The sequence below is a fragment of the Scyliorhinus canicula genome, chromosome 2, assembly GCF_902713615.1.
Source record: "Scyliorhinus canicula chromosome 2, sScyCan1.1, whole genome shotgun sequence".
Classification (NCBI taxonomy): Eukaryota; Metazoa; Chordata; class Chondrichthyes; order Carcharhiniformes; family Scyliorhinidae; genus Scyliorhinus; species Scyliorhinus canicula.
In genome coordinates this window covers 287,161,449-287,188,264 of record NC_052147.1, presented here as the reverse complement: position 1 = coordinate 287,188,264, position 26,816 = coordinate 287,161,449, and the positions used below count along the sequence as shown (strand labels likewise).

At 45.7% G+C, this 26,816-nt stretch overlaps 1 protein-coding gene across 7 annotated transcripts in view; it reads right to left on the bottom strand.

The window, feature by feature from the left end:
- Positions 1-26,816, bottom strand: part of LOC119962230 (natural resistance-associated macrophage protein 2-like) — a 95,471-nt gene that overhangs the window by 56,217 nt on the left and 12,438 nt on the right. For 6 of the 7 annotated variants that reach the window (XM_038790212.1, XM_038790213.1, XM_038790214.1 and 3 more), the window contains 3 exons: positions 13,743-13,891; positions 1,193-1,315; positions 983-1,102 (listed from right to left, as the gene is read on the bottom strand). In XM_038790212.1, coding sequence (XP_038646140.1) covers positions 983-1,102; positions 1,193-1,315; positions 13,743-13,886 — 387 coding nt within the window. In that variant the 5' untranslated portion in view covers positions 13,887-13,891. The other variant, XM_038790218.1, reaches the window with a different exon arrangement.

Here is a 26,816-nt window from a genome sequence, read left to right as displayed (position 1 = left end):
TACAGTTACACAGTGAGTGATCCTCACCGTGCTGAATAAACAGTGACTCTGTACAGACACACTGTGAGTGATCTCACCCTGAATAAACAGTGACTCTGTACAGTTACACAGTGAGTGATCCTCACCCTGAATAAACAGTGACTCTGTACAGTTACACAGTGAGTGACCCTCACCCTGAATAAACAGTGACTCTGTACAGTTACACAGTGAGTTACCCTCACCCTGCTGAATAAACAGTGACTCTGTACAGTGACACAGTGAGTGACCCTCACCCTGAATAAACAGTGACTCTGTACAGTTACACAGTGAGTTATCCTCACCCTGAATAAACAGTGACTCTGTGCAGTTACACAGTGAGTGATCCTCACCCTGCTGAATAAACAGTGACTCTGTACAGTTACACAGTAAGTGATCCTCACCCTGACTAAACAGTGACTCTGTACAGTTACACAGTGAGTAATCCTCGCCCTGCTGAATAAGCAGTGACTCTGTACAGACACACTGTGAGTGATCCTCACCCTGAATAAACAGTGACTCTGTACAGTTACACAGTGAGTGATCCTCACCCAACTGAATAAACAGTGAGTCTGTACAGTTACACAGTGAGTGATCCTCACCCTGAATAAACAGTGACTCTGTACAGTTACACAGTGAGAGATCCTCACCCTGCTGAATAAACAGTGACTCTGTACAGTTAGACAGTGAGCGACCCTCACCCTGAATAAACAGTGACTCTGTACAGTTACACAGTGAGTGATCCTCACCCTGAATAAACAGTGACTCTGTACAGTTACACAGTGAGTGACCCTCACCCTGAATAAACAGTGACTCTGTACAGTTACACAGTGAGTTACCCTCACCCTGCTGAATAAACAGTGACTGTACAGTTACACAGTGAGTGATCCTCACCCTGCTGAATAAACACTGACTCTGTACAGTTACACAGTGAGTGACCCTCACCCTGCTGAATACTTTGTCTTACCTTTGTGTAATGTTTCCGACAGATCTCTGCGAGGTCGCATCCTGTCACCACACCGAGTCGGGCTGCTAGTCTCTGGAGAAGTAGCCCAAGGATCGTGGATGCGAGGAGGACCCACAGGAGCTATAAGGAATAACAGTAGCGATTGTTAATGACTGATGCTGAGGTCAGTAAATGCAATGCGTATAATAAGGCCAAGGATCTTGGACTGACCTTATAACCTGCTGCAGCCCCTGACTGTAGATCCGACTCAATGTTCCCTGGGTCCAGGTATGCAATGCTCATCAGAAATCCTGGACCGCTGAACATCCACAGCTTCTTAAAACTGAATGTTGGCTGGAGGGGATAGATAGAGGTGCATTAACACTCTGACTGCTTCACTCTCATCAAACTATCTCACAGTGCATTACACAGCGACCTGGAATTCCATATCTATCTAATGACACAATGTCCTTACAGCCATTCAGACCATCAAGCCAATGCCAGCTCTCTGTACGGCAAACAGGTGACATGGGTACACAGAGGTTAGCACTGTTGCTTCAGAGCTCCAGGGACCCGGGTTTGATCCCCAGCTTGGGTCACTGTCTGTGTGGAATCTGCACGTTCTCCCTGTGTCTGCGTGGGTTTCCTCCGGGTGCTCCGGTTTCCTCCCACAAGTCCCGAAAGACGTGCTTGTTAGGTGAATTGGACATTCTGAATTATTCCTCTGTGTACCCGAATCTGAGCCGGAATGTGGTGACTAGGGGCTTTTCACAGTAACTTCATTGCAGTGTTAATGTAAGCCTACTTGTGACAATAATAAAGATTATTATTATCTATCCCTGTCCCCCTGCAAGTTTATTTCCTTCAAGCCCCAATCCACTTGTCTTTTGGAAATCGTTCATTGTCTCCATCTCTGCCAAACTGCTGGCCAATGGTCTCCAGGCCATTACCACGAACTGGGGAATAAAGTTTATATTCAGCCCCCACCTGCCGAGTATACCATTCATAACCGGTGTACACTATCTGACTAGTATATCACTCAGAGCCTGTGTACACTATCTGACTAGTATATCACTCAGAGCCATGTACACTATCTGACTAGTATATCACTCAGAGCCTGTGTACACTATCTGACTAGTATATCACTCAGAGCCTGTGTACACTATCTGACTAGTATATCACTCAGAGCCTGTGTACACTATCTGACTAGTATATCACTCAGAGCCTGTGTACACTATCTGACTAGTATATCACTCAGAGCCTGTGTACACTATCTGACTAGTATATCACTCATAGCCGGTGTACACTATCTGACTAGTATATCACTCAGAGCCTGTGTACACTATCTGACTAGTATATCACTCAGAGCCTGTGTACACTATCTGACTAGTATATCACACAGAGCCGTGTACACTATCTGACTAGTATATCACTCAGAGCCTGTGTACACTATCTGACTAGTATATCACTCAGAGCCTGTGTACACTATCTGTCTAGTATATCACTCAGAGCCTGTGTACACTATCTGACTAGTATATCACTCAGAGCCTGTGTACACTATCTGACTAGTATATCACTCAGAGCCTGTGTACACTATCTGACTAGTATATCACTCAGAGCCGTGTACACTATCTGACTAGTATATCACTCAGAGCCGTGTACACTATCTGACTAGTATATCACTCAGAGCCGTGTACACTATCTGACTAGTATATCACTCAGAGCCTGTGTACACTATCTGACTAGTATATCACTCAGAGCCGTGTACACTATCTGACTAGTATATCACACAGAGCCGTGTACACTATCTGACTAGTATATCACTCAGAGTCTGTGTACACTATCTGACTAGTATATCACTCAGAGCCTGTGTACACTATCTGACTAGTATATCACTCAGAGCCGTGTACACTATCTGACTAGTATATCACTCAGAGCCTGTGTACTACTATCTGACTAGTATATCACTCAGAGCCTGTGTACACTATCTGACTAGTATATCACTCAGAGCCTGTGTACACTATCTGACTAGTATATCACACAGAGCCGTGTACACTATCTGACTAGTATATCACTCAGAGCCGTGTACACTATCTGACTAGTATATCACTCAGAGCCGTGTACACTATCTGACTAGTATATCACTCAGAGCCGTGTACACTATCTGACTAGTATATCACTCAGAGCCATGTACACTATCTGACTAGTATATCACTCAGAGCCTGTGTACACTATCTGACTAGTATATCACTCAGAGCAGTGTACACTATCTGACTAGTATATCACTCAGAGCCTGTGTATACTATCTGACTAGTATATCACTCAGAGCCTGTGTACACTATCTGACTAGTATATCACTCAGAGCCTGTGTACACTATCTGACTAGTATATCACACAGAGTCTGTGTACACTATCTGACTAGTATATCACTCAGAGTCTGTGTACACTATCTGACTAGTATATCACTCAGAGCCTGTGTACACTATCTGACTAGTATATCACTCAGAGCCGTGTACACTATCTGACTAGTATATCACTCAGAGTCTGTGTACACTATCTGACTAGTATATCACTCAGAGCCTGTGTACACTATCTGACTAGTATATCACTCAGAGCCTGTGTACACTATCTGACTAGTATATCACTCAGAGCCTGTGTACACTATCTGACTAGTATATCACACAGAGCCTGTGTACACTATCTGACTAGTATATCACTCAGAGCCTGTGTACACTATCTGACTAGTATATCACTCAGAGCCTGTGTACACTATCTGACTAGTATATCACTCAGAGCCTGTGTACACTATCTGACTAGTATATCACTCAGAGCCTGTGTACACTATCTGACTAGTATATCACTCAGAGCCTGTGTACACTATCTGACTAGTATATCACTCAGAGCCTGTGTACACTATCTGACTAGTATATCACTCAGAGCCTGTGTACACTATCTGACTAGTATATCACTCAGAGCCTGTGTACACTATCTGACTAGTATATCACTCAGAGCCTGTGTACACTATCTGACTAGTATATCACTCAGAGCCGTGTACACTATCTGACTAGTATATCACTCAGAGCCGTGTACACTATCTGACTAGTATATCACTCAGAGCCGTGTACACTATCTGACTAGTATATCACTCAGAGCCTGTGTACACTATCTGACTAGTATATCACTCAGAGCCTGTGTACACTATCTGACTAGTATATCACTCAGAGCCTGTGTACACTATCTGACTAGTATATCACTCAGAGCCTGTGTACACTATCTGACTAGTATATCACTCAGAGCCTGTGTACACTATCTGACTAGTATATCACTCAGAGCCTGTGTACACTATCTGACTAGTATATCACTCAGAGCCTGTGTACACTATCTGACTAGTATATCACTCAGAGCCTGTGTACACTATCTGACTAGTATATCACTCAGAGCCATGTACACTATCTGACTAGTATATCACTCAGAGCCCGTGTACACTATCTGACTAGTATATCACTCAGAGCCATGTACACTATCTGACTAGTATATCACATCAGAGCCTGTGTACACTATCTGACTAGTATATCACTCAGAGCAGTGTACACTATCTGACTAGTATATCACTCAGAGCCTGTGTACACTATCTGACTAGTATATCACTCAGAGTCTGTGTACACTATCTGACTAGTATATCACTCAGAGCCGTGTACACTATCTGACTAGTATATCACTCAGAGCCGTGTACACTATCTGACTAGTATATCACACAGAGCCTGTGTACACTATCTGACTAGTATATCACTCAGAGCCTGTGTACACTATCTGACTAGTATATCACTCAGAGCCTGTGTACACTATCTGACTAGTATATCACTCAGAGCCTGTGTACACTATCTGACTAGTATATCACTCAGAGCCTGTGTACACTATCTGACTAGTATATCACTCAGAGCCTGTGTACACTATCTGACTAGTATATCACTCAGAGCCTGTGTACACTATCTGACTAGTATATCACTCAGAGCCTGTGTACACTATCTGACTAGTATATCACTCAGAGCCGTGTACACTATCTGACTAGTATATCACTCAGAGCCGTGTACACTATCTGACTAGTATATCACTCAGAGCCTGTGTACACTATCTGACTAGTATATCACTCAGAGCCTGTGTACACTATCTGACTAGTATATCACTCAGAGCCTGTGTACACTATCTGACTAGTATATCACTCAGAGCCGTGTACACTATCTGACTAGTATATCACTCAGAGCCGTGTACACTATCTGACTAGTATATCACTCAGAGCCGTGTACACTATCTGACTGGTATATCACTCAGAGCGTGTGTACACTATCTGACTAGTATATCACTCAGAGCCTGTGTACGCTATCTGACTAGTATATCACTCAGAGCCTGTGTACACTATCTGACTAGTACAACAGGGGCTGTTTAGCACAGGGCTAAATCGCTGGCTTTTTTAAGCAGACCAAGCAGGCCAGCAGCACGGTTCGATTCCCGTTACAGCCTCCCCGGACAGGCGCCGGAATGTGGCGACTAGGGGCTTTTCACAGTAACTTCTTTGAAGCCTACTCGTGACAATAAGCGATTATCACTTTTCACTTTTTTAGTATATCACTCAGAGCCTGTGTACGCTATCTGACTAGTATATCACTCAGAGCCTGTGTACACTATCTGACTAGTATATCACTCAGAGCCATGTACACTATCTGACTAGTATATCACTCAGAGCCGTGTATACTATCTGACTAGTATATCACTCAGAGCCGTGTACACTATCTGACTAGTATATCACTCAGAGCCTGTGTACACTATCTGACTAGTATATCACTCAGAGCCTGTGTACACTATCTGACTAGTATATCACTCAGAGCCGTGTACACTATCTGACTAGTATATCACTCAGAGCCGTGTACACTATCTGACTAGTATATCACTCAGAGCCTGTGTACACTATCTGACTAGTATATCACTCAGAGCCGTGTACACTATCTGACTAGTATATCACTCAGAGCCTGTGTACACTATCTGACTAGTATATCACTCAGAGCCTGTGTACACTATCTGACTAGTATATCACTCAGAGCCGTGTACACTATCTGACTAGTATATCACTCAGAGCCGTGTACACTATCTGACTAGTATATCACTCAGAGCCTGTGTACACTATCTGACTAGTATATCACTCAGAGCCGTGTACACTATCTGACTAGTATATCACTCAGAGCCTGTGTACACTATCTGACTAGTATATCACTCAGAGCCTGTGTACACTATCTGACTAGTATATCACTCAGAGCCTGTGTACACTATCTGACTAGTATATCACTCAGAGCCGTGTACACTATCTGACTAGTATATCACTCAGAGCCGTGTACACTATCTGACTAGTATATCACTCAGAGCCTGTGTACACTATCTGACTAGTATATCACTCAGAGCCTGTGTACACTATCTGACTAGTATATCACTCAGAGCCTGTGTACACTATCTGACTAGTATATCACTCAGAGCCTGTGTACACTATCTGACTAGTATATCACTCAGAGCCTGTGTACACTATCTGACTAGTATATCACTCAGAGCCTGTGTATACTATCTGACTAGTATATCACTCAGAGCCGTGTACACTATCTGACTAGTATATCACTCAGAGCCGTGTACACTATCTGACTAGTATATCACTCAGAGCCTGTGTACACTATCTGACTAGTATATCACTCAGAGCCTGTGTACACTATCTGACTAGTATATCACTCAGAGCCTGTGTACACTATCTGACTAGTATATCACTCAGAGCCTGTGTACACTATCTGACTAGTATATCACTCAGAGCCTGTGTACACTATCTGACTAGTATATCACTCAGAGCCTGTGTACACTATCTGACTAGTATATCACTCAGAGCCTGTGTACACTATCTGACTAGTATATCACTCAGAGCCTGTGTACACTATCTGACTAGTATATCACTCAGAGCCGTGTACACTATCTGACTAGTATATCACTCAGAGCCGTGTACACTATCTGACTAGTATATCACTCAGAGCCTGTGTACACTATCTGACTAGTATATCACTCAGAGCCTGTGTACACTATCTGACTAGTATATCACTCAGAGCCTGTGTACACTATCTGACTAGTATATCACTCAGAGCCGTGTACACTATCTGACTAGTATATCACTCAGAGCCTGTGTACACTATCTGACTAGTATATCACTCAGAGCCTGTGTACACTATCTGACTAGTATATCACTCAGAGCCTGTGTACACTATCTGACTAGTATATCACTCAGAGCCTGTGTACACTATCTGACTAGTACAACAGGGGCTGTTTAGCACAGGGCTAAATCGCTGGCTTTGAAAGCAGGCCAGCAGCACGGTTCGATTCCCGTTACAGCCTCCCCGGACAGGCGCCGGAATGTGGCGACTAGGGGCTTTTCACAGTAACTTCATTTGAAGCCTACTCGTGACAATAAGCGATTTTCACTTTTCACTTTTTTAGTATATCACTCAGAGCCTGTGTACGCTATCTGACGAGTATATCACTCAGAGCCTGTGTACACTATCTGACTAGTATATCGCTCAGAGCCTGTGTACGCTATCTGACTAGTATATCACTCAGAGCCTGTGTACACTATCTGACTAGTATATCACTCAGAGCCTGTGTACACTATCTGACTAGTATAGCACTCAGAGCCATGTACACTATCTGACTAGTATATCACTCAGAGCCGTGTACACTATCTGACTAGTATATCACTCAGAGCCTGTGTACACTATTTGACTAGTATAGCACTCAGAGCCTGTGTACACTATCTGACTAGTGTATCACTCAGAGCCATGTACACTATCTGACTAGTATATCACTCAGAGCCGTGTACACTATCTGACTAGTATATCACTCAGAGCCGTGTACACTATCTGACTAGTATATCACTCAGAGCCTGTGTACACTATCTGACTAGTATATCACTCAGAGCCTGTGTACACTATCTGACTAGTATATCACTCAGAGCCTGTGTACACTATCTGACTAGTACAACAGGGGCTGTTTAGCACAGGGCTAAATCGCTGGCTTTGAAAGCAGACCAAGCAGGCCAGCAGCACGGTTCGATTCCCGTTACAGCCTCCCCGGACAGGCGCCGGAATGTGGCGACTAGGGGCTTTTCACAGTAACTTCATTTGAAGCCTACTCGTGACAATAAGCGATTTTCACTTTTCACTTTTTTAGTATATCACTCAGAGCCTGTGTACGCTATCTGACGAGTATATCACTCAGAGCCTGTGTACACTATCTGACTAGTATATCACTCAGAGCCTGTGTACACTATCTGACTAGTATATCACTCAGAGCCGTGTACACTATCTGACTAGTATATCACTCAGAGCCGTGTACACTATCTGACTAGTATATCACTCAGAGCCTGTGTACACTATCTGACTAGTATATCACTCAGAGCCTGTGTACACTATCTGACTAGTATATCACTCAGAGCCGTGTACACTATCTGACTAGTATATCACTCAGAGCCGTGTACACTATCTGACTAGTATATCACTCAGAGCCTGTGTACACTATCTGACTAGTATATCACTCAGAGCCTGTGTACACTATCTGACTAGTATATCACTCAGAGCCTGTGTACACTATCTGACTAGTATATCACTCAGAGCCTGTGTACACTATCTGACTAGTATATCACTCAGAGCCGTGTACACTATCTGACTAGTATATCACTCAGAGCCGTGTACACTATCTGACTAGTATATCACTCAGAGCCTGTGTACACTATCTGACTAGTATATCACTCAGAGCCGTGTATACTATCTGACTAGTATATCACTCAGAGCCTGTGTACACTATCTGACTAGTATATCACTCAGAGCCGTGTACACTATCTGACTAGTATATCACTCAGAGCCTGTGTACACTATCTGACTAGTATATCACTCAGAGCCGTGTACACTATCTGACTAGTATATCACTCAGAGCCTGTGTACACTATCTGACTAGTATATCACTCAGAGCCTGTGTACACTATCTGACTAGTATATCACTCAGAGCCGTGTACACTATCTGACTAGTATATCACACAGAGCCGTGTACACTATCTGACTAGTATATCACTCAGAGCCTGTGTACACTATCTGACTAGTATATCACTCAGAGCCGTGTACACTATCTGACTAGTATATCACTCAGAGCCTGTGTACACTATCTGACTAGTTTTCACTCAGAGCCTGTGTACACTATCTGACTAGTATATCACTCAGAGCCGTGTACACTATCTGACTAGTATATCACTCAGAGCCGTGTACACTATCTGACTAGTATATCACTCAGAGCCTGTGTACACTATCTGACTAGTATATCACTCAGAGCCTGTGTACACTATCTGACTAGTATATCACTCAGAGCCATGTACACTATCTGACTAGTATATCACTCAGAGTCTGTGTACACTATCTGACTAGTATATCACTCAGAGCCTGTGTACACTATCTGACTAGTATATCACTCAGAGCCGTGTACACTATCTGACTAGTATATCACTCAGAGCCGTGTACACTATCTGACTAGTATATCACTCAGAGCCTGTGTACACTATCTGACTAGTATATCACTCAGAGCCTGTGTACACTATCTGACTAGTATATCACTCAGAGCCTGTGTACACTATCTGACTAGTATATCACTCAGAGCCGTGTACACTATCTGACTAGTATATCACTCAGAGTCTGTGTACACTATCTGACTAGTGTATCACTCAGAGTCTGTGTACACTATCTGACTAGTACAACAGGGGCTGTTTAGCACAGGGCTAAATTGCTGGCTTTGAAAGCAGACCAAGCAGGCCAGCAGCACGGTTCGATTCCCGTTACAGCCTCCCCTCGACAGGCGCCGGAATGTGGCGGCTAGGGGCTTTTCACAGTAACTTCATTTGAAGCCTACTCGTGACAATATGCGATTTTCACTTTTCACTTTTTTAGTATATCACTCAGAGTCTGTGTACGCTATCTGACTAGTATATCACTCAGAGTCTGTGTACGCTATCTGACTAGTATATCACTCAGAGTCTGTGTACACTGTCTGACTAGTATATCACTCAGAGTCTGTGTACGCTATCTGACTAGTATATCACTCAGAGCCGTGTACACTATCTGACTAGTATATCACTCAGAGCCTGTGTACACTATCTGACTAGTATATCACTAAGAGCCTGTGTACACTATCTGACTAGTATATCACTCAGAGCCGTGTACACTATCTGACTAGTATATCACTCAGAGCCGTGTACACTATCTGACTAGTATATCACTCAGAGCCGTGTATACTATCTGACTAGTATATCACTCAGAGCCGTGTACACTATCTGACTAGTATATCACTCAGAGCCTGTGTACACTATCTGACTAGTATATCACTCAGAGCCTGTGTACACTATCTGACTAGTATATCACTCAGAGCCGTGTACACTATCTGACTAGTATATCACTCAGAGCCGTGTACACTATCTGACTAGTATATCACTCAGAGCCTGTGTACACTATCTGACTAGTATATCACTCAGAGCCGTGTACACTATCTGACTAGTATATCACTCAGAGCCTGTGTACACTATCTGACTAGTATATCACTCAGAGCCTGTGTACACTATCTGACTAGTATATCACTCAGAGCCGTGTACACTATCTGACTAGTATATCACTCAGAGCCTGTGTACACTATCTGACTAGTATATCACTCAGAGCCTGTGTACACTATCTGACTAGTATATCACTCAGAGCCTGTGTACACTATCTGACTAGTATATCACTCAGAGTCTGTGTACACTATCTGACTAGTATATCACTCTGAGCTGTGTACACTATCTGACTAGTATATCACTCAGAGCCTGTGTACACTATCTGACTAGTATATCACTCTGAGCTGTGTACACTATCTGACTAGTATATCACTCAGAGTCTGTGTACACTATCTGACTAGTATATCACTCTGAGCTGTGTACACTATCTGACTAGTATATCACTCAGAGCCGTGTACACTATCTGACTGGTATATCACTCAGAGCCGTGTACACTATCTGACTAGTATATCACTCAGGGCCTGTGTACACTATCTGACTAGTATATCACTCAGAGCCGTGTACACTATCTGACTAGTATATCACTCAGAGTCTGTGTACACTATCCGACTAGTATATCACTCAGAGCCATGTACACTATCTGACTAGTATATCACTCAGAGCCATGTACACTATCTGACTAGTATATCACTCAGAGCCTGTGTACACTATCCGACTAGTATATCACTCAGAGCCGTGTATACTATCTGACTAGTATATCACTCAGAGTCTGTGTACATTATCTGACTAGTATATCACTCAGAGCCTGTGTACACTATCTGACTAGTATATCACTCAGAGCCTGTGTACATTATCTGACTAGTATATCACGCAGAGTCTGTGTACACTATCTGACTAGTATATCACTCAGAGCCGTGTATACTATCTGACTAGTATATCACTCAGAGTCTGTGTACACTATCTGACTAGTATATCACTCAGAGCCTGTGTACACTATCTGACTAGTATATCACTCAGAGCCTGTGTACACTATCTGACTAGTATATCACTCAGAGTCTGTGTACACTTATCTGACTAGTATATCACTCAGAGTCTGTGTACACTATCTGACTAGTATATCACTCAGAGCCATGTGCACTATCTGACTAGTATATCACTCTGAGCTGTGTACACTATCTGACTAGTATATCACTCAGAGCCTGTGTACACTATCTGACTAGTATATCACTCACAGCCTGTGTACACTATCTGACTAGTATATCACTCAGAGCCGTGTACACTATCTGACTAGTATATCACACAGAGCCTGTGTACACTATCTGACTAGTATATCACTCAGAGCCTGTGTACACTATCTGACTAGTATATCACTCAGAGCCTGTGTACACTATCTGACTAGTATATCACTCAGAGCCATGTATACTATCTGACTAGTATATCACTCAGAGTCTGTGTACACTATCTGACTAGTATATCACTCAGAGCCTGTGTACACTATCTGACTAGTATATCACTCAGAGTCTGTGTACACTATCTGACTAGTATATCACTCAGAGCCATGTGTACACTATCTGACTAGTATATCACTCAGAGCTGTGTACACTATCTGACTAGTATATCACACAGAGCAGTGTACACTATCTGACTGGTATATCACTCAGAGCCATGTATACTATCTGACTAGTATATCACTCAGAGCCTGTGTACACTATCTGACTAGTATATCACTCAGAGCCGTGTACGCTATCTGACTAGTATATCACTCAGAGCCGTGTACGCTATCTGACTAGTATATCACTCAGAGCAGTGTACACTATCTGACTAGTATATCACACAGAGCCTGTGTACACTATCTGACTGGTATATCACTCAGAGCAGTGTACACTATCTGACTAGTATATCACTCAGAGCCGTGTACACTATCTGACTAGTATATCACTCAGAGCCGTGTACACTATCTGACTAGTATATCACTCAGAGCCGTGTACACTATCTGACTAGTATATCACTCAGAGTCTGTGTACACTATCTGACTAGTATATCACTCAGAGTCTGTGTATACTATCTGACTAGTATATCACTCAGAGCCATGTATACTATCTGACTAGTATATCACACAGAGCCGTGTACACTATCTGACTAGTATATCACTCAGAGTCTGTGTACACTATCTGACTAGTATATTACTCAGAGCCGTGTACACTATCTGACTAGTATATCACTCAGAGCCATGTATACTATCTGACTAGTATATCACTCAGAGCCTGTGTACACTATCTGACTAGTATATCACTCAGAGCCTGTTTCTATGACTAGTATATCACTCAGAGCCTGTGTACACTATCTGACTAGTATATCACTCAGAGCCTGTGTACACTATCTGACTAGTATATCACTCAGAGCCTGTGTACACTATCTGACTAGTATATCACTCAGAGCCTGTGTACACTATCTGACTAGTATATCACTCAGAGCCTGTGTACACTATCTGACTAGTATATCACTCAGAGCCTGTGTACACTATCTGACTAGTATATCACTCAGAGCCGTGTACACTATCTGACTAGTATATCACTCAGAGCCGTGTACACTATCTGACTAGTATATCACTCAGAGCCGTGTACACTATCTGACTAGTATATCACTCAGAGCCTGTGTACACTATCTGACTAGTATATCACTCAGAGCCTGTGTACACTATCTGACTAGTATATCACTCAGAGCCTGTGTACACTATCTGACTAGTATATCACTCAGAGCCAGTGTACACTATCTGACTAGTATATCACTCAGAGCCGTGTACACTATCTGACTAGTATATCACTCAGAGCCGTGTACACTATCTGACTAGTATATCACTCAGAGCCTGTGTACACTATCTGACTAGTATATCACTCAGAGCCGTGTACACTATCTGACTAGTATATCACTCAGAGCCTGTGTACACTATCTGACTAGTATATCACTCAGAGTCTGTGTACACTGTCTGATCCTAGTTGTGAATTAGTCAGTGCCAGACTGTGCTGTGCAAACTGACTCAGTGACATCCTGGAAGGTTCTGTCGGTCTTCTGGGTTAGACTGTTCCTGGGACGATTAGTCATTTAAAGAAATAAAATGTAGTTTGCACCTGTCAAAGAAACGGATGCACGGCTGTGGAAGAGGAGGGAATTTGATTTTACCGTTCCTGCATCAGGGATTAAAATCTTCTCGTTCAGGTATTTCTGCTCGTCCTTGGGGCTGTTATCATCGTCTGGGAGGTCAGGATGTTCCCCCACAATGCTGTCATTGTAATCCTGCTGGGAGGTATCTGCAACCACTGCCATTGGCTCTGTAAAGGGATTGATAGTGTTAGTTCCCAATGTGAGAGAGATCCCAGAGGGAGAGAGAGATCCCAGAGGGAGAGAGATATCCCAGAGAGAGAGAGAGAGAGGGATCCCACAGAGAGAGGTATTCCAGAGGGAGAGAGAGATCCCAGAGAGAGAGAGATCCCAGAGCGAGAGAGAGAGAGAGAGATCCCAGAGGGAGAGAGAGATCCCAGAGGGAGAGTGAGATCCCAGAGAGAGAAAGAGATAGATCCCAGAGAGAGATAATCCCAGTGAGAGAGATCCCAGAGAGAGAGAGAGAGAGAGATCCCAAAGAGAGAGAGAGATCCCAGAGAGAGAGAGAGAGAGAGAGAGAGATCCCAGAGAGAGAGAGAGAGTGATCCCAGAGAGAGAGAGCGATCCCAGAGAGAGAGATCCCAGAGAGAGAGAGGGAGAGATCCCAGACAGAGAGAGAGATCCCAGAGAGAGAGAGAGAGAGATCCCAGAGAGAGAGAGAGAGAGAGAGAGAGAGGGATACCAGAGAGGGAGAGAGAGAGAGATCCCAGAGAGAGAGATAGAGATCCCAGAGAGAGAGAGAGGGATAGATCCCACAGAGAGAGAGAGATCCCAGAGAGAGGGAGAGATCCCAGAGAGAGAGATCCCAGAGAGAGAGAGAGAGAGAGAGAGAGAGAGAGAGATCCCAGTGAGAGAGAGATCCCAGAGAGAGAGGATCCCAGAGAGAGAGAGAGAGAGATCCCACAGAGTGAGAGAGAGAGAGAGAGAGAGAGAGAGAGAGAGAGAGAGACTCCACAGAGAGAGACCCCAGAGAGAGAGCGAGATATCCCAAAGAGAGAGATCCCAGAGAGAGAGATCCCAGAGAGAGAGGGAAAGATCCCAGAGAGAGAGATCCCAGAGAGAGAGAGAGATCCCAGAGAGAGAAAGAGAGAGATCCCAGAGAAAGAGAGAGATCCCAGAGAGAGAGAGAGAGAGACCCCAGAGAGGGAGAGGGAGATACCAGAGAGAGAGAGATCCCAGAGAGAGAGTGAGAGATCCCAGAGGGAGGGAGAGATCCCAGAGGGAGAGTGAGATCCCAGAGAGAGAAAGAGATAGATCCCAGAGAGAGATAATCCCAGTGAGAGAGATCCCAGAGAGAGAGAGAGATCCCAAAGAGAGAGAGAGAGAGATCCCAGAGAGAGAGAGAGAGAGATCCCAGAGAGAGAGAGAGTGATCCCAGAGAGAGAGAGATCCCAGAGAGAGGGATCCCAGAGAGAGAGGGGGAGAGATCCCAGAGAGAGAGAGAGATCCCAAAGAAAGAGAGAGATCACACAGAGAGAGAGTGAGAGATCCCAGACAGAGAGAGAGATCCCAGAGAGAGAGAGAGATCCCAGAGAGGGAGAGAGAGAGAGATCCCACAGAGAGAGATAGAGATCCCAGAGAGAGAGAGGGAGAGATCCCACAGAGAGAGAGAGAGATCCCAGAGAGAGAGAGAGATAGAGATAGATCCCACAGAGAGATCCCAGAGAGAGAGATCCCACAGAGAGAGAGAGATCCCAGAGAGAGAGAGGGAGAGATCCCAGAGAAAGAGATCCCAGAGAGAGAGAGAGAGAGAGAGAGACCCCAGTGAGAGAGAGAGAGAGATCCCAGAGAGAGAGATCCCAGAGAGAGAGGTTCCCAGAGAGAGAGAGAGAGTGATCCCACAGAGTGAGAGAGAGAGAGAGAGATCCCAGAGAGAGAGACCCCAGAGAGAGAGAGAGATATCCCAAAGAGAGAGATCCCAGAGAGAGAGAGATCCCAGAGAGAGAGGGAAAGATCCCAGAGAGAGAGATCCCAGAGAGAGAGAGAGAGATCCCAGAGAGAGAAAGAGAGAGATCCCAGATAAAGAGAGAGATCCCAGAGAGAGAGAGAGAGAGACCCCAGAGAGGGAGAGAGAGATCCCAGAGGGAGAGATAGATCCCAGAGAGAGAGAGAGAGAGATCCCAGGGAGAGAGAGATCCCAGTGAGAGAGAGAGATCCCAGAGAGAGAGAGAGGGAGATCCCAGAGAGTGATATCCCTGCGAGAGATCCCAGAGAGAGATCCCAGAGAGAGAGATCCCAGAGAGAGGGATCCCAGAGAGAGAGATCCCAGAGAGAGATACCAGAGAGAGAGAGATCCCAGAGAGAGAGATCCCAGAGAGAGATCCCAGAGAGATCGATCCCAGAGCGAACAAAGAACAAAGTAAAGTACAGTAAGAAGTCTTACAACACCAGGTTAAAGTCCAACAGGTTTGTTTCAAACGCTAGTTTTCGGAGCGCAGCTCCTTCCTCAGGTGAATGGCACCTTTGCATTCACCTGAGGAAGGAGCTGTGCTCCGAAAGCTAGTGTTTGAAACAAACCTGTTGGACTTTAACCTGGTGTTGTAAGACTTCTTACTGCCGGCATCTCCACATCAAAGGAAAGTACAGCACAGGAACAGGCCCTTCGGCCCTCCAAGCCCGTGCCGACCATGCTGCCCGTCTAAACTAAATTCTTCTACACTTCCTGGGTCCGTATCCCTCTATTCCCATCCTATTCATGTATTTGTCAAGATGCCCCTTAAATGTCACTATCGTCCCGGCTTCCACCACCTCCTCCAGCAGCGAGTTCCAGGCACCCACTACCCTCTGTGTAAAAAACTTGCCTCGTACATCTCCTCTAAACCTTGCCCCTCGCACCTTAAACCTATGCCCCCTAGTAATTGACCCCTCTACCCTGGGAAAAGCCTCTGACTATCCACTCTGTCTATGCCCCTCATAATTTTGTAGACCTCTATCAGGTCGCCTTTCAACCTCCGTCGCTCCAGTGAGAACAAACCGAGTTTATTCAACCTCTCCTCATAGCTAATGCCCTCCATACCAGGCAACATCCTGGTAAATCTCTTCTGCACCCTCTCTAAAGCCTCCACATCCTTCTGGTAGTGTGGCAACCAGAATTGAACACTATACTCCAAGTGTGGCCCAACTAAGGTTCTATACAGCTGCAAAATGACTTGCCAATTCTTATACTCAATGCCCCAGCCAATGAAGGCAAGCATGCCTTATGCCTTCTTGACTACCTTCTCCACCTGTGTTGCCCCTTTCAGTGACCTGTTGACCTGTACACCTCTATCTCTCTGACTTTCAATACTCTTGAGGGTTCTACCATTCACTATATTCCCTACCTGCTTTAGACCTTCCAAAATGCATTACCTCACATTTGTCCGGATTAAACTCCATCTGCCACCTCCCCGCCCAAGTCTCCAAATGATCTAAATCCTGCTGTATCCTCTGACAATCCTCATCGCTATCCGCAATTCCACCAACCTTTGTGTCGTCTGCAAACTTACTAATCAGACCAGTTACATTTTCCTCCAAATCATTTATATATACTACGAACAGCAAAGGTCCCAGCACTGATTCCTGCGGAACACCACTAGTCACAGCCCTCCAATCAGAAAAGCACCCTTCCATTGCTACTCTCTGCCTTCTATGACCTAGCCAGTTCTGTATCCATCTTGCCAGCTCACCCCTGATCCCGTGTGACTTCACCTTTTGTACCAGCCTACCATGAGGGACCTTGTCAAAGGCCTTCCGTAAGTCCATATAGACAACCTCCACTGCCCTACCTGCATCAATCATCTTTGTGACCTTTTCGAAAAACTCTATCAAGTTTGTGAGACATGACCTCCCCTTCACAAAACCATGCTGCATCTCACTAATACGTCCATTTGCTTCCTAATGGGAGTAGATCCTGCTCGAAGAATTCTCTCCAGTAATTTCCCTACCACTGACGGAAGGTTCTCCGGCCTGTAGTTCCCTGGATTATTCTTGCTACCCTTCTTAAACAAAGGAACAACATTGGCTATTCTCCAGTCTTCCGGGACATCACCTCAAGACAGTAAGATTCCCGAGAGAGAGTGATCCCAGAGAGAGAGAGATTCCCGAGAGAGAGAAAGAGAGATCCCCGAGAGAGAGATTACTGAGAGAGATCCCAGAGAGAGAGAGATTCCCAAGAGTGAGAGATATTCCCGTGAGAGAGAGATACCAGAGGGAGGGAGAGGGAGATCGTCTGGAATTATCTCTTCTCTCTGAGTTATAACGACGAACACATCTTCCTTTTTTCCTTCTCTATCAAAATACCTTTTGACCGGATTACCATGTCACACTCTGTGAGCTTTCCGTCTATCCGATGTTCTTATAAAATAATTCACCTCACTCATTTTCCATTCGATTTGATAAGGCCCACTAAATCTTCCTTTTAATGGTTCACCTACCATTATTGACAATATTAATACTTTCCCCCCACGATCAAAACTATGAGTTTGTATTGCAAGGAAAATGCAGGTGCGTTATTGCATAGCAGAGAATGGTCACGATAAAAAATTACGAGGTTTTAATATTTAGTACCCTTCTTTTTTCATCGCATGTTGTGACAATTTTAACTGCTTCCGAGCCAACTCGCCAGCCCTAATTAATTTCTCCCTAAAGTTTGACACATAGTCTGACAACGTAGTCTCCGAATGCTGACTCACCCATTTCACCTTACTCAATTTAAGTCGTCCTTTTTCCTCATGACCAAAAATCAATTCGAATGGACTGAATTTAGTTGATTCGTTAAGTGCAACCCTCATTGCAAACAATACAAATGGAATTCCTTTATCCCAATCCTTGATAATCTTTACTATCGGCCCTCAACCTGGTCTTTAAAGTTTTTATGCTCCCCTTCTAATGCTCACTGTGACTCTGGATGATACGCAGTTGATTTAAATTGCTTTCCACCTGCTTTTGTTCTTTACCAACCATCTGGTCAAAGATTGTTTCTGATGACTGAACCTCAGCCTCGCTCTCGGAACTCTGGATTTCTCTTCCTCCTGTCTCAACCTGTGGCTTTGTTAACTTGTTACCACATAATCTGGAAAACCCCAGCATCTGCTTCTTGCAACATCTCTGTTGTTTGACTTTTCACCAGCTTTTTAACCACAGTAGCTGTCACTCCTCCATGTGATCATTACCCAGGATAAAGCGTGCTCCTGCAAAAACTAATTTCTCTATTAGTCCTACCATCTGATTTCACCAAACTCTCTCACATTATCTTACATAAGAACATAAGAACTAGGAGCAGGATTAGGTCATCTGGCCCCTCGAGCCTGCTCCGCCATTCAGTGAGATCATGGCTGATCTTTTGTGGACTCAGCTCCACTTTCCGGCCTGAACACCATAACCCTTAATCCCTTTATTCTTCAAAAAACTATCTATCTTTACCTTAAAAACATGTAATGAAGGAGCCTCAACTGCTTCACTGGGCAAGGAATTCCATAGATTCACAACCCTTTGGGTGAAGAAGTTCCTCCTAAACTCAGTCCTAAATCTACTTCCCCTTATTTTGAGGCTATGTCCCCTAGTTCTGCTTTCACCCGCCAGTGGAAACAACCTGCCCGCATCTATCCTATCTATTCCCTTCATAATTTTAAATGTTTCTATAAGATCCCCCCTCATCCTTCTAAATTCTAACGAGTACAGTCCCAGTCTACTCAACCTCTCCTCATAATCCAACCCCTTCAGCTCTAGGATTAACCTAGTGAATCTCTTCTGCACATCCTCCAGTGCCAGTACGTCCTTTCTCAAGTAAGGAGACCAAAACTGAACACAATACTCCAGGTGTGCCCTCACTAACACCTTATACAATTGCAGCATAACCCCCCTAGTCTTAAACTCCATCCCTCTAGCAATGAAGGACAAAATTCCATTTGCCTTCTTAATCACCTGTTGCACCTGTAAACCAACCTTCTGTGACTCATGCACTAGCACACCCAAGTCTCTCTGCACAGCGGCATGCTTTAATATTTTATCATTTAAATAATAATCCCGTTTGCTGTTATTCCTACCAAAATGGATAACCTCACATTTGTCAACATTGTATTCCATCTGCCAGACCCTAGCCCATTCACTTAACCGATCCAAATCCCTCTGCAGACTTCCTGTATCCTTTGCACTTTTCGCTTTACCACTCATCTTAGTGTCATCTGCAAACTTGGACACATTGCCCTTGGTCCCCAACTCCAAATAATCTATGTAAATTGTGAACAATTGTGGGCCCAACACGGATTCCTGAGGGACACCACTAGCTACTGATTGCCAACCAGAGAAACACCCATTAATCCCCACTCTTTGCTTTCTATTAATTAACCAATCCTCTATCCATGCTACTACTTTACCCTTAATGCCATGCATCTTTATCTCATGCAGCAACCTTTTGTGTGGCACCTTGTCAAAGGCTTTCTGGAAATCCAGATATACCACATCCATCGGCTCCCCGTTATCTACTGCACTGGTAATGTCCTCAAAAAATTCCACTAAATTAGTTAGGCATGACCTGCCCTTTATGAACCCATGCTGCGTCTGCCCAATGGGACAATTTCTATCCAGATGCCTCGCTATTTCTTCCTTGATGATAGATTGCAGCATCTTACCTACTACCGAAGTTAAGCTCACTGGCCTATAATTTCCTGCTTTCTGCCTACCTCCTTTTTTAACAGTGGTGTCACGTTTGCTAATTTCCAATCCACCGGGACCACCCCAGAGTCTAGTGAATTTCGTTAAATTATCACTAGTGCATCTGCAATTTCCCTAGCCATCTCTTTTAGCACTCTGGGATGCATTCCATCAGGGCCAGGAGACTTGTCTACCTTTAGCCCCATTAGCTTGCCCATCACTACCTCCTTAGTGATAACAATCCTCTCAAGGTCCTCACCTGTCATAGCCTCATTTCAATCAGTCGCTGGCATGTTATTTGTGTCTTCCACTGTGAAGACCGACCCAAAAAACCTGTTCAGTTCCTCAGCCATTTCCTCATTTCCCATTATTAAAACTCCCTTCTCATCCTCTAAAGGACCAATATTTACCTTAGCCACTCTTTTTTGTTTTATATATTTGTAAAAACTTTTACTGTCTGTTTTTATATTCTGAGCAAGTTTACTCTCATACTCTACCTTACACGTCTTTATAGCTTTTTCAGTAGCTTTCTGTTGCCCCCTAAAGATTTCCCAGTCCTCTAATCTCCCAGCAATCTTTGCCACTTTATATGCTTTTTCCTTAAATTTGATACTCTCCTTTATTTCCTTAGATATCCACGGTCGATTTTCCCTCTTTCTACCGTCCTTCCTTTTTGTTGGTATAAACCTTTGCTGAGCACTGTGAAAAATCGCTTGGAAGGTTCTCCACTGTTCCTCAACTGTTCCACCATAAAGTCTTAGCTCCCAGTCTACCTTAGCTAGTTCTTCTCTCATCCCCTAGTAATCTCCTTTGTTTAAACACAAAACACTAGTATTTGATTTTACTTTCTCACCCTCCATCTGTATTTTAAATTCCACCATATTGTGATCGCTCCTTCCGAGAGGATCCCTAACTATGAGATCATGAATCAATCATAAGAACATAAGAACATAAGAACATAAGAACTAGGAGCAGGAGTAGGCCATCTGGCCCCTCGAGCCTGCTCCGCCATTCAATGAGATCATGGCTGATCTTTTGTGGACTCAGCTTCACTTTCCGGCCCGAACACCATAACCCTTAATCCCTTTATTCTTCAAAAAACTATCTATCTTTACCTTAAAAACATGTAATGAAGGAGCCTCAACTGCTTCACTGGGCAAGGAATTCCATAGATTCACAACCCTTTGGGTGAAGAAGTTCCTCCTAAACTCAGTTCTAAATCTACTTCCCCTTATTTTGAGGCTATGCCCCCTAGTTCTGCTGTCACCCGCCAGTGGAAACAACCTGCCCGCATCTATCCTATCTATTCCCTTCATAATTTTAAATGTTTCTATAAGATCCCCCCTCATCCTTCTAAATTCCAACGAGTACAGTCCCAGTCTACTCAACCTCTCCTCATAATCCAACCCCTTCAGCTCTGGGATTAACCTAGTGAATCTCCTCTGCACACCCTCCAGCGCCAGTACGTCCTTTCTCAAGTAAGGAGACCAAAACTGAACACAATACTCCAGGTGTGGCCGCACTAACACCTTATACAATTGCAACATAACCTCCCTAGTCTTAAACTCCATCCCTCTAGCAATGAAGGACAAAATTCCATTTGCCTTCTTAATCACCTGTTGCACTTGTAAACCAACCTTCTGTGACTCATGCACTAGCACACCCAAGTCTCTCTGAACAGCGGCATGCTTTAATATTTTATCGTTTAAATAATAATCCCGTTTGCTGTTATTCCTACCAAAATGGATAACCTCACATTTGTCAACATTGTATTCCATCTGCCAGACCCGAGCCCATTCACTTAACCTATCCAAATCCCTCTGCAGACTTCCAGTATCCTCTGCACTTTTCGCTTTACCACCCATCTTAGTGTCATCTGCAAACTTGGACGCATTGCCCTTGGTCCCCAACTCCAAATCATCAATGTAAATTGTGAATCCTGTCTCATTACACAGGACAAGATCTAGGACCGCTTGTTCCCTCGTAGCTTCCATTACATACTGTTCTAGGAAACTATCGCGGATACATTCTATAAACTCCTCCTCAAGGTTGCCTTGACCGACCTGGTTAAACCAATCGACATGTAGATTAAAATCCCCCATGATAACTGCTGTACCATTTCTACATGCATCAGTTATTTCTTTGTTTATTGCCTGCCCCAACATAACGTTACTATTTGGTGGCCGATAGACTACTCCTATCCGTGACTTTTTCGCCTTACTATTCCTGATTTCCACCCAAATGGATTCAACCTTATCCTCCATAGCACCGATGTCATCCCTTACTATTGCCTGGATGTCATCCTTAAATAACAGAGCAACACCACCTCCCTTACCATCTACTCTGTCCTTCCGAATAGTTTGATACCCTTGGATATTTAACTCCCAGTCGTGACCATCCTTTAGCCATGTTTCAGTAATGGCCACTAAATCATAGTCATTTACGATGATTTGTGCCATCAACTCATTTACTTTATTCCGAATACTACGAGCATTCAGGTAAAGTACACTTATGTTGGTTTTTTTACCTCTGTTTTGAATCTTAACATCTCCAGTTTTATTCCTTTTGTTATTACTGGGCCTCTGAGCTCCCCTCAGTCACTGTTCCTTGTACTGTCGCCCTTTTAGATTTTTGACTATGTCTTCTCTGCCTTGCACTTTTCCCCTTACTGCCTTTTGCTTCTGTCCCTGTTTTACTACCTTCCAACTTCCTACATCGGTTCCCATCCCCCTGCCACATTAGTTTAAACCCTCCCCAACAGCTCTAGAAAACACCCCCCCTAGGACATCGGTTCCAGTCCTGCCCAGGTGCAGACCGTCCGGTTTGTACTGGTCCCACCTCCCCCAGAACCGGTCCCAATGCCTCAGGAATTTGAATCCCTCCCTCTTGCACCATCTCTCGAGCCACGCATTTATCCTATCTATCCTGACATTCCTACTCTGACTAGCTCGTGGCACTGGTAGCAATCCTGAGATTACTACCTTTGAGGTCCTACTTTTTAGTTTAACTCCTAACTCCCTGAATTCCGCTTGTAGGACCTCATCCCATTTTCTACCTATATCGTTGGTGCCTATGTGCACCACGACAGCTGGCTGTTGACCCTCCCCCCCCAGAATGTCCTGCAGCCGCTCCGAGACATCCTTGACCCTTGCACCAGGGAGGCAACATACCATCCTGGAGTCTCGATTACGTCCACAGAACCGCCTGTCTATTCCCCTTACGATCGAGTCCCCTATCACTATGGCCCTGCTATTTTTCTTCCTGCCCTGCTGTGCAGCAGAGCCAGCCACGGTGCCATGAACCTTGCTGCTGCCTTCCCCTGGTGAGCCATCTCCCCCAACAGTATCCAAAGCGGTATATCTGTTTTGCAGGGAGATGACCGCAGGGGACACCTGCACTGCCTTCCTACTCTTGCTCTGTCTTTTGGTCACCCATTTTCTATCTCCCTCATTAATTTTCACCTGTGGTGTGACCAACTCGCTAAACGTGCTATCCACGACCTCCTCAGCATCGCGGATGCTCCAAAGTGAGTCCATCCGCAGCTCCAGAGCCGTCAAGCGGTCTAACAAGAGCTGCAACTGAACACACTTCTTGCACGTGAAAGAGCCAGGGACAGTGGACGTGTCCCTGAGCTCCCACATCGCACACGAGGAGCATGACACGGGTCTGGGATCTCCTGCCATGTCTTAAACCTTAGGTAAACTTATACAACTACAATTTCAAAATAAAAATAAATAAATTAGACAATGAAAAGAATGAAAAGAAAAACTACTTACCAGTCACTTACCAGGGTTAAAAAGCACCTCCTCACACTCTGCACCGAATTACCTAACTGCACCAAATTACCAAATTGCAATCCCCACTCTGGATGAGTCTCACTCCGGATGTGGGTCCTGGAAAAGCGCTAGCTTACTGAGTGCGCTCTCTGTCTGTCTTTTATACAGACCTCAGCTAATCGATGACTCAAAAAATACCTTAACTTCAAAGAGAAGAATACAATGTGCCCCTAAACAGGCCTCAGGTGATTGACAGATAACTGCCTCTCATAATGGAATAACATTCACTTCACCAGTAATTCCACATACTACCACCTTTTCTGCTAATTCTCATTTAAAACTACGAATCTCCTTATCTCTCACCAATAAAGATTGACTTGCTCCTGTATCTCTTAAATCTTAATGTCTTTACCTACTCCACCTTGCACACAGGAGTAAAACATACCCTCACCTGGAGCACTGTGTCCAGATTTGGCCCTGTACTAACACAGGAGGGAAGGCAGAGGAGATTCACTAGGTTAATCCCAGAGCTGAAGGGGTTGGATTACGAGGAGAGGTTGAGTAGATCGGGACTGTACTCGTTGGAATTTAGAAGGATGAGGCGGGATCTTATAGAAACATATTAAATTATGAAGGGAATAGATAGGATAGATGCGGGCAGGTTGTTTCCACTGGCGGGTGACAGCAGAACTAGGGGGCATAGCCTCAAAATAAGGGGAAGTAGATTTAGAACTGAGTTTAGGAGGAACTTCTTCACCCAAAGGGTTGTGAATCTATGGAATTCCTTGCCCAGTGAAGCAGTTGAGGCTCCTTCATTACATGTTTTTAAGGTAAAGATAGATAGTTTTTTGAAGAATAAAGGGATTAAGGGTTATGGTGTTCGGGCCGGAAAGTGGAGCTGAGTCCACAAAAGATCAGCCATGATCTCATTGAATGGCGGAGCAGGATCGAGGGGCCGAACGGCCGACTCCTGCTCTGAGTCCTTCTGTGAATCAGCCAATCAGCAATGCCAGAGGCAAAGGGCCCACCCCCTTCCATGGCTGGCGGAAAAACCGGCCAATAGCAGCTCAGGAAAGGGATCACATCTCAATAACTGGACCCTGGCTATAAAAAGGGTTTTCTCACAAACTGGCAATTCAACCGGGAGAGTCTGTCAGCCCGGGGTCACCGTCCCCGTTACCGGGAGAGTCTGTCAGCCCGGGGTCACCGTCCCCGTTACCGGGAGTCTGTCAGCCCGGAGTCACCGTCCCCGTTACCGGGAGTCACCGTCCCCGTTACCGGGAGTCACCGTCCCCGTTACCGGGAGAGTCTGTCAGCCCGGGGTCACCGTCCCCGTTACCGGGAGTCTGTCAGCCCGGAGTCACCGTCTCCGTTACCGGGAGTCTGTCAGCGCGGAGTCACCGTCCCCGTTACCGGGAGTCACCGTCCCCGTTACCGGGAGTCTGTCAGCCCGGAGTCACCGTCCCCGTTACCGGGAGAGTCTGTCAGCCCGGAGTCACCGTCCCCGTTACCGGGAGTCACCAACCCCGTTACCGGGAGAGTCTGTCAGCCCGGCGTCACCGTCCCCGTTACCGGGAATCTGTCAGCCCGGAGTCACCGTCTCCGTTACCGGGAGTCACCGTTCCCGTTACCGTGAGAGTCTGTCAGCCCGGAGTCACCGTCTCCGTTACCGGGAGTCACCGTCTCCGTTACCGGGAGAGTCTGTCAGCCCGGAGTCACCGTCCCCGTTACCGGGAGTCACCGTCTCCGTTACCGGGAGAGTCTGTCAGCCCGGAGTCACCGTCCCCGTTACCGGGAGTCTGTCAGCCCGGAGTCACCGTCCCCATTACCGGGAGTCTGTCAGCCCGGAGTCACCGTCTCCGTTACCGGGAGAGTCTGTCAGCCCGGAGTCACCGTCTCCGTTACCGGGAGTCAGTCAGCCCGGAGTCACCGTCCCCGTTACCGGGAGAGTCTGTCAGCCCGGAGTCACCGTCTCCGTTACCGGGAGTCTGTCAGCCCGGAGTCACTGTCCCCGTTACCGGGAGTCTGTCAGCCCGGAGTCACCGTCCCCGTTACCGGGAGTCACCGTTCCCGTTACCGGGAGACTCTGTCAGCCCGGAGTCACCGTCCCCGTTACCGGGAGAGTCTGTCAGCTCGGAGTCACCGTCCCCGTTACCGGGAGAGTCTGTCAGCCCGGAGTTGCCGTCCCCGTTACCGGGAGTCTGTCAGCCCGGAGTCACCGTCCCCGTTACCGGGACAGTCTGTCAGCCCGGAGTCACCGTCCCCGTTACCGGGAGAGTCTGTCAGCCCGGCGTCACCGTCCCCGTTACCGGGAGAGTCTGTCAGCCCGGAGTCACCGTCGCCGTTACCGGGAGTCACCGTCCCCGATACCGGGAGAGTCTGTCAGCCCGGAGTCACCGTCCCCGTTACCGGGTGTCACCGTCCCCGTTACCGGGAGTCTGTCAGCCCGGAGTCACCGTCCCCGTTACCGGGAGAGTCTGTCAGCCCGGAGTCACCGTCCCCGTTACCGGGAGTCACCGTCCCCGTTACCGGGAGTCTGTCAGCCCGGAGTCACCGTCCCCGTTACCGGGAGTCACCGTCCCCGTTACAGGGAGAGTCTATCAGCCCGGAGTCACCGTCCCCGTTACCGGGAGAGTCTGTCAGCCCGGAGTCACTGTCCCCGTTACCGGGAGTCTGTCAGCCCGGAGTC